At 37.4% G+C, this 9,782-nt stretch overlaps 1 protein-coding gene across 1 annotated transcript in view; it reads left to right on the top strand.

Annotated features, from left to right (window-relative positions):
• The first annotated feature begins 9,654 nt into the window (after positions 1 to 9,654).
• Positions 9,655 to 9,782, top strand: part of LOC109378288 (olfactory receptor 5AS1-like) — a 959-nt gene continuing 831 nt past the window's right edge. The window contains 1 exon segment of the mRNA XM_019634724.1: positions 9,655 to 9,782. This exon segment is cut by the window's right edge and continues 19 nt beyond it. Coding sequence (XP_019490269.1) covers positions 9,655 to 9,782 — 128 coding nt within the window.

Genomic DNA, 9,782 nt, shown 5'->3' with positions numbered 1-9,782 from the left:
TTAAGATCAGACAGAGCCCACAACTCCCTATCAGAGACTGAAAACCTGGTGGTGAAAGAAAACATGGTACACTTCAGGGCATCATGTCAAGAAATGGAGTCTCCAGGATCCATCTTCATCCACATTAGAGCCTGCTCAGCCAATCTGTCACATTCTAGTGGCTAATCCTAGCCTCAGTTCATGTTTGGAGCTCTCCACCATTACCTGAGCACATGTTTTATCTCTGGCCCTGCCTTCACTCTTGGTGAGAGCTAAGTAGAGCTTTCTTCATGGCTACCTATGCTAGCCACACCATTCCCATGGCCAGTCCAGCTACCTGGAACCTCCTCCTGCTCTACGTCCCAGACCCCACATTTCAAGAAATGAGTGTAGACAAGTCATCCCAGAGCACCTCATTTCATGTGATTCTGTTTGTCCTTATCCCAAAAACCAGGTTATAATGGCACACTTAGCTACAAAGGAACCAGTATTTATCTGTTGTGATGAACTCAACACCTTGAACATTCCCTGCTCAGTATTTAGGAGGAAACACTTGCTTCTCATCACCCTCAGGCTGCCATTCCATTCTTCCCAGTTAAAAGCCCACTTGGCCAGAGCCTGATCTCATCACTGATCTGCTGGACAAAACCCTACTTGTAAACATAGAAAAAGACAGTCCGAGGAATATAATCAATAATGTTGTAAATGTTTCTTAGGGGCCAGATGGACCCATGTCCTGTTGGGGAGTCCACTTCATAGTCGATGTAGAGGCCTGACCACCACATTGTATTTCTGAAGCTGATGTTGAATAATGTAGTATGTCAACTATAACTATATATACATATAGTCTTGGGACATGGAGTAGAGAGCGGGAACAGATTCAATGGAATTGTAATAGATAAGCATGATATCGGGGGTGGGAGGGCAATAGATGGGGGAGGGGGGTTGTTACTTTGTGAGGGTGAAAAGGGTAACTATTGCATTGTTCTGTACACCTGAAACTAACAATAAAAAACAATTAAAAAAAAAACAAACCATAGATTCACTGCAGTAAATGGAACTGTCACCTAGATTCCTAACCCAACATACATTTTCACTATCAGGAGGCTTTCCTCACTTCCATCCTCTATCTCACTGCTCAATCTCACCTGTGGGTTTAGTACTTTCTTTAGACTTTCCAGCCACACCTTCTGTAGGGGACATTCCCTGAAGCCAACCACAATATCATTCCACCATTCATATTTTCCTGCTCCCATCTCTGGCTTGCAGAGCATAGCCTCTTTCAGTAATTGTGTGTAATGAGCCAGTGTTACAGGTCACTTTCTTCATCATAATTTCTTATTTCTGTTCAGGCATTGATATCCCTAAACATAAGGGTAACAACACACGACAATTAGGGTCTATGTATAATAAGTGATACAAGCAATTAGCTTCATACTGGTGAAAAACTGGTTAGCAAAAATTTGTTAAATCAGAACTGCAACAATTCTCACTATATCGGTAAGTGTGACTTCACGTTCAGAGTCACCAAATTTAGCCTAGACTGAAATCCTCCGTAGAAACATGCTACGAACTGGAGAAGCAATAACAACAAAACTGGGTCTGAATCGCTACTCTAAACTCACTATAATCTGAATTTTGACAAACCACTTTTCCTCTTTGGACTTGACTTTCCACTCTGTCTAATGAGGGTTTTAAACTGAATAATCTTTATTGTGTATTCCAGCTACTGCATTCTGGATCTATATTGATATGAATCTACCAATACATATACCCACTTCTATAAGGGGTGATAGAAAAACATGGATGATGGTTGGGAATACATTCAGACCAAAGGAATACGTTATATCTGTAGGCCAATTTTACTCGAAATAGAAGTGGCAATGATGATAGAGGGATAGGATAGGTTGAAGGACTTCCACTAGCATCAAGCTGGATCCACATAACTGGCCTTCTAGTCTGAATTTTAATTGAAGAAACACTTCATAAAAGTGGATATCCAAATGTATTAGCCACCACCAAAGTCAAGTACTCTACACAATGGCTAAAATCAAATGAAAGACAAGATTAAGTATTGGTGAGGATGTGTAACACAAGAGGACTCACACAACGATAATGTGTCATGGAAGTGCAGATTGGCACACATTCTAGAAAACTGTATGAGATATTGAAGAAATCTAAATTTATACATACGGGCATGCACACGTTCAACTCCAGGTTTTATATCAATTTAGTGTATATCTCTACCAAAAGACATTACAAGAATGTTCACATTAAAATTATTGGTAATAGAAAGAGGGAAAGCAACTCAACTGCCTATCCACATTAAAGTGGATACAGAAGTAATTAATCTATTTGTACAGAAGAATGTTACACAACAATGAAAACGAATGTACTGCAATTGAATGCAACAACATGGATTATAGCACAAGTAAGTTATTGACTGAAACAACACATGATTTAGACATACACTTATGTACAGCTCAAAAACAAAATGAAACTAATCTACAATGATAATGGCCAAGAATGTAATTACTCCTTTGTGATAAGAGACTAGTGACTGAAGAAGGAGAAAATAGAAGGCTATGGTGATTCTGGTTATGTTCTGTTTCTTGGTCTAGATCCTGGTGACAGGGGTACTTTTGTTTTTGAAAGTTTATCTAGCTGTATACTCATGATTTAAGTATTTTCTGTATGTACATTGCATATCAAAAAGGTTTTCCAAAAGCAAGTCTATACACCATTAAATTCTAATACACTTCAGAATTTTATTATTTAAAATTTTTATCTCCAGTACTGCCTTGTATGCAATAGTTAGCATATTTTTGTAGAATAATGGAACAACTTTCACAGACCATTTCAGTGAAAATTTCATCCTTTGTTATAAATAATTACTGCCTTTTTTAATTCCAAGATGTCCCATATAAACCATGAACACTTCTAATATTATTTCCAGAGACAGGGAGACATAATGAACCTGGTTTTCCTTGGTACCATTATCAAGTGATGAACTTAGTCAAAATGGCCCAACTCAGGGCCATACAACTATTTTCTGAAAGAAGGTGTTTATAAATAGACAGTTGCCTAACAGTATTACATTTACAGGCATCAGTGGCACCAGGGAATTCATTAGACACAGGCTTATTTTGCTCACTTGCTTGTCTCTGATGTCTTAAAGTCCAACTAAGTCATTTTCTTCCATGATGTAAGAAAGTGACCTTCAGTAAAATATAAATCTCATTGGGAGGTTAATAACCCAATATTTAATAATAATGTAGCCACTGAACCTCAGGTTTTAGTGGAAAGAGTTTAAGGGATGTCATCCTAAATGGTCTACATGGACAGACAGGTGTAGAAAGCTCAATTTATGTCCTGCCTCAACATAAGGTAACCTGAACAGATCTGTCAAAGTAATGACAATATAATATGCAGGGCCAGCAGGGTGGCTCAGTTGGTTAAGAGTTTGCTCAAGAGTGCAAGCTCTGAGCAACAGGGTCGCCGGTTCAATTCCCAGCCCGAGCTGAGCTGCCACTGAGCTGCCAACAAATGGCAGGATAGCTCAGCTAAAAAAACAAAAAACAAAACAGTATCATATGCAAAAGCTTTGTGATGTATCAATAAGTAGTGGTTTTCCCAAAATCAAGAATATCTTAATGATTTTAGCCTATGATGTGGTCACACATTATAGGTGCCATGAAAAAGAGCTATGTCCCTGTCTTGTTCCAGTGAGGTTTCAGAGAAACATTATATGGAGAATCTGTGTACATATGCTGGTCTATGCCTACCACTTCATAAATTTGTTTTATACACACAAATTTTTGCATTTACTTGTTTTGTGGAACAGAAATGAATTGGGTGTAACAAGACAGAATATACAGTAGAAATACATTATTATAGTACCGGCAATAGTTGACGTTAATGCACACATAGAAATTCATGTGTCTCAGTATCCTGCAATGATTCACATCCTATAAAATATCACTCAGAACATAGCCAATACACAGGGCACCGAAGGCCACCACATTTCACAACTTCAGGGAAACACATTACTTAGTGGGCATGTGCTCCCTGATTTTGTGTAATACAGCACCCATTGCATACCAAAGTTAACCATGATAAAGTGTCCAGCTATAGTAAACAAAACAGACGATGTTTCATCTGGAAGCTCCTATTATTCTCCTCTGTCTTCCATCACCAGTGGAATGTTATCTCAGAAGTGGGACTTGGATGACCTCTTAGTTCTCTTACAACTCTAAGAATCTGTGGATCACTCTGCTTGTAAATTTAACATCAAGAGAGTAGCCAAGAGAGTCATATTTTAAAGAAGAGACTTTTTTGAGATATAGCTGACATATAGGATTGTGTAAGTTTAAGGTGTACAACATGTTTTTTCTGAAATGATTCTGTATTTCTATGTGATTACTATGGTATTATTAGCCACCATCTTCATCACATCACATAATTGTTATTTTTTGTGGTGAGGACATTTAAGATCGAGTCTCTTAGCAGCTTTAAAGTATATAATACAGCATTGCTGACTATAATAACAATGCTGTGCATTAGATCTCCAGAACTCAATCATCTTATAATGGTAAGTTTGTATCACTAGACCAAACTCTACAAATACCCCAACCACCTAGCCCCTAGTAACTACCATTCTATTCTCACTCCATCCAAGTTCAGCCTTTTTAGATTCCACATACAGGTATATCTACAGTATTTGTCTATCTTTGATTTATCTTAGCAAAGTGCCTCGAGGTTATTACACTGTAGTCAGGAACGTACTAAGAGCAAATGCTTTGGAGTCAGACAAACTTAATGTCTATGAAACTCCAGAATTTTACTAATTACTTTGGATCTTACTTTCAGTGTCCTTATAATGAGGTTGTAAGAGGTAACTCAGAAAACACAAGATTATATTTGAAATATATGATGCTATATGGGAAATGAGTTAAATAATGTGGAAAACTCAAAGCATTTGGCAAATCGCTGAAATGATAATGTATGTATTTGAATTCATAACTGTTGACCTCACAAATCCAGTGTTGGGTGAAGAGTTGCTTAAAAAGCATTCATGGAAGAGAGAGTACAGAAATTTTTATGTCAAGTATTAGACTACCATTTTCTGAATGAAGGAGTTTAGGACAGCTGCCTACATATTATCATATTTAGGGGCACGAGTAATAACAATAAGGTCATGAAGATACAGATATTTTTGTCCCTGACATCTTAAATTCTACCTTAAGTCTTCCCTATACATCATGATTTAAAAAAAAAAAGTCCCTATTAACATACAACTTCCTTTGGGAAGGAATTTAGATTATCCAATTTTCAGCAATATAGTGCTACCCACGCTCCAGGTTTAATGGGGAGCAGGAGTTAGACTTCATGGTCTGGAGGGGCTTCCTTGTTTATGGAGACGAAGTCTGGATCCTGCCTAAAGGGAGAGTAGCCTGGGGAAACTGGCATCCGTGGGGACACGGAGCACCTGAGGGCCAATGAGTATGGAAAGGAATCAGAAGGTAACAAGTGGACTCTTTCTCCTCCAAACATGCACCAGAGAAGTGGAGAATGGCAGTAAATCTCTTAGGTCCCACAAATACAGCAGTTTGTTGAGTTTACCTGATGGAAAATTACTGGCAATTACTTAGGTGGTTTGAGACTTGCCTTAGGAACATGTCCCACAGGGGTACAGTTGTGGTTTTAGTATTGGGACCATCACACAAAGAAGAGCAATACATTAAGAAAAGGCATTAAAACTGGTCATGAAAATCACTTTTTCACAAATTAAAAAAATATATTACTTTTATTGAATTTTGCCTGAGGAGTACTGGATCTTTATAGAAAATAAAGGAACCTCCATAACAATACACAAGACTAACAACTAAGCAAAAATAACTGCAAACCTATCGTTCTGTTTAATCCAGGTGAGGTTTCAGAAGAAACATGAAACTTCCTGAAGTATTAGAATGAATAAACTGGCACCTTCTTTGCATATCTTACTTTTCTTGTTGTTATTTACACAAATTTTGCATTGATCATTTTGTGGCCATTAAATGAACTACACAGACTCAAAAATATACAGTTAATGCACATGATTATTACACATATTTTGGAATAATAGTCCTCTATGGGCATTTAAAGAACACATAAATAGTAGCCTATGTTTGTAATTGTACACAATGTTTTATGCACATAAAATATTACTCAATAAATGGATAATATAGAAATTATCCCCCAAAGCTGCCAGGTTGCACATCAAAGGACCCCAATTTCTTTCTTTTCTATTTGCTTTCTGGAACTGTGCAATGCAGCTGCCATCTGCATCACTCTCTTCACACCAACATTAACTATATTCGATTGCCCAGCTGAGAAATATAGAACAGAGACCCTCCCAAGGTGGCAGGAAGGTGGCAACCCTTCCCATTTGATGCCTTCTGCCCTCAATGGCTACTGGGATCCTACCTTGGTTCAGAAGTGGCACTTGAGTGCTCTCAATTCTCTCATAAATCTAGGAGTCTATGCGTCATTAATTTTGTGAATTTTCAAATGTCACATAAACACACTTTCACAGTCTATGAGAGTATATCAGACTTTTATCTTTTGAGACAAATTTGTTTCATTGCACTGTATTCAGGAATCGACTGTGAGCTATTTCTAGAAACTCAATGAAGCTTAATGTCTACAAGCTCTAGTTTACTTATCACCTCTGGGTTTCAATGGTTGTATCATATAATGAGTTTGTTAGAAACAACCCAGAACATACATGATAATATAAAACTTATGAGAATACATGCTGATAATTTAATAATATAAGATATCTCGCTATGGTCAAAAGGCCAAATTGGACTTTATTTAAGTCAAATCTCTGTGCTCTGCAAGGCCATTTCTCAGAATTTATTTTAAAGAAAATCCTGGCTATGATAAATTAAGTATGTATAATTTTACTCATATCAGATTTTTTACAGTATGAAGATGTATATAAAGCTAGTGGCCATTAGCAGAGGAAAGATTGAATAAATTAATGTATATCATAGAAAGGATTGCATTGACACTATTTATCATACTTATTTATATATGTAAAGTATGTTTATTCTGACATCATTTTTGTATAAAAATTTTAAATCCCATCATAGATTATAAATCTAGTTATCTCTAGGTAGCGTGATCATGGTCAGTTTTTTCTGTATTTACAAAAATTGTTATTTTGTGTTTAATATGAGCGTCTTTGTGTATGTGTGTTTTTGTGTATAGACTAAGCGGGTATTTGTTTTCTAAATTATGGGGTTAAAACAAAATGCGTGTATAGGGGTTCGTGATCTGGAAATAAGAACTGTTCATTGCAGTCATTTTATTATTGCTGAATAAGTCTAATATGTGGCAGTAACGTAGAGAGGGGCAAAACTAACATTGTTTTAAGGTTTATTTTCCTTTCTTAACCCCCCAGCCTGTAGGATGTAACAGGTGATAAAGCATATTATTATTCCTGTCATGTACTCCCAAGTGCTCACCACCCGAGGGAGCAGACTCGGAGGTGGTTATATCATCCAGGTCAGTCAGGACACGGTGCTGAGTCCTCCTCTTTTACAGTGGGTGCAACAGTGGGTCAGCGTTCCGGAACAGGTACACACACTTGTTGTGTTTCTGATTTGTGTTTTAGATTTCTTCAGTTTTTATCTTTATTGGGATGAAAGCATGTTACAAGCCCAAAGGAGGATATGGAATATTATACCAACTTTTATTTTCAATATGTTTGTCAATCTAGTTATTTTAAAGGCATATGTACATAAACGGCAGGGAATTCAACAAAATGCAAGTGTGGATACTGAAGGCAGTCGCACTTCTTCTTCTTTTTAATCTCTTACCTGTACTTTAATATATTTTTTAAACTTTTTGATTTTGAAATGAAAAACTTTTGTTTAAAAATGTGTCTGCAAGGACAAATAACTAGATGACCAAGACTTGGAGACCTGCATATTGATCACTACATCAGTATTCAGATGTCATTCTTTGTCTGTTCTTCACTGCATTCAGATCCATGTTTCTTATATTACCAGAGGACAGAGAAGGTCATGTACAATGTTATATATGATATAATTGGTTTGGATAAAATATAACAGTGGGACACAAAATTTAATTGGTCTACAAAGAGCTATCAACTCCTTAACCAAAGCGAAGCAGATTTCAGAGATACTGAAGAAAAAGGGGATCAAAGAAAGAGTAAAACAATATTGTAATTTCTAGGGACTTAAGATGGGGACAGCATTCAGACATGCATGTCTTTGAGGTAATGGGACTCAACCTCTCTGTGGACATAGGAGGACTTTTATCTTGTATCTTGCACATTGAGTCTGTTGGCGAATAGCTTGAGTGGATCCTAGTAGATTGGAGCAGACAGACTCACACAGTAATCCATACTCCCTCTCTTGCCTCTTGCTCACCTATGTTACCAGGATGCATACAATTAGGTCCCAACTATTGCTTATAATCTTCCCTGAGCAGAAGAGCTGTCAGAGGAGCATGGTAGCCATGACATATTCCTGACTAAGCACTCGAGTGTGTAACTCATGGAGACCGTTCCAGGCTTCTCTCAGGCAACCACCACCCTCCCTGCTCCAGTGGGTCCTGGATCACAGACTATCTCTATCCCTTTTTATTGAGATGGGGTTGGAAGTGAAGGATTAATGGGGAAGTGGAGGCATGCCATATCAAGAAACATGCCATGGATCTGCCTGCTCTACAATGCTGGATGATGAAGGAAGACAAAGATATACATTCTTTACCTGCGCCTCTCACTTAACTATACTTCCTTTATTTATAATAAAAGTTTATTGGACTACAATTGTTAGTAAAGTTACATAGGTTTAGGGTGTACAATTCCGTAATACCTCATCTATATATCACATTGTGTGTTCATCCCCCAGAGTCAGTTCTCCTTCCATCACCATATATTTGATCCCTTTTACCCTCATCTTCCACCCCCCTCCCACACTCTGCAAACCATAAACTATTGTCTGTGTCTGTGAGTTTTTGTTTCTTTATTTCTTTGTCTTGTTCCTTTGTTTTCAGTTTTATATACCACATAACAGTGATATTATATGGTTCTCAACTTTTCTGTCTGACATATTTTGCTCAGCATTATAATCTCAAGATCCCTCTATGTTGTCGCAAATAGCACTATTTCATCTTTTCTGATGGTAGAACAGATTAGCTATACTTTTGAAAGCAGAGTAAAACATTTCTACAACACTGAGAACTGAAACAACCTTGTCATAAGGTGTAGGTTATCCGGAACAACTAATTGTAAGAACTATCTGCTTCACTCTGAGGACTTCAACTTCTTAATCTATAAGATAAAAGTAGCAAAACTATCCTAAATTCTACATAGGTGGTGTGGAAATACATGATTTAATTTCAATCAAAGTGTGCTACAACCTCTGTATAGTGCTAAACATATGCAGACCACACTGTCATAATTAGCACTTTATCAATTTTTGAAAAATTGGATATATTTTCAGGAGAGTCATTTTGCTTAAAGCAACATAGCATTATTTATATTTTTATCTTATTACTGGAAAATAGAAAGGACCCGCAGTTTACTATGAAGAGACTAAGATGAATTTACCCCCCACCTCCTTTTCCTCCCTTCACATCCAGGGATTCCCAGCCTGAGTGATGGCTGTTGAGAACTGCACTGGCTTTACTGACTTCGTCCTCCTAGGACTTTCTGGCACACACGATGTGCAGCAGGGGCTCTTTGTGCTCTTTCTGCTGGTTTACGGCATCACTGTGATCGCCAACCT

Source organism: Hipposideros armiger, unplaced genomic scaffold (assembly GCF_001890085.2).
Source record: "Hipposideros armiger isolate ML-2016 unplaced genomic scaffold, ASM189008v1 scaffold_1853, whole genome shotgun sequence".
In the NCBI taxonomy this organism is placed as follows: Eukaryota; Metazoa; Chordata; class Mammalia; order Chiroptera; family Hipposideridae; genus Hipposideros; species Hipposideros armiger.
Note: the sequence above shows the minus strand (reverse complement) of the source record. Positions and strands in the feature narration are given on the sequence as shown.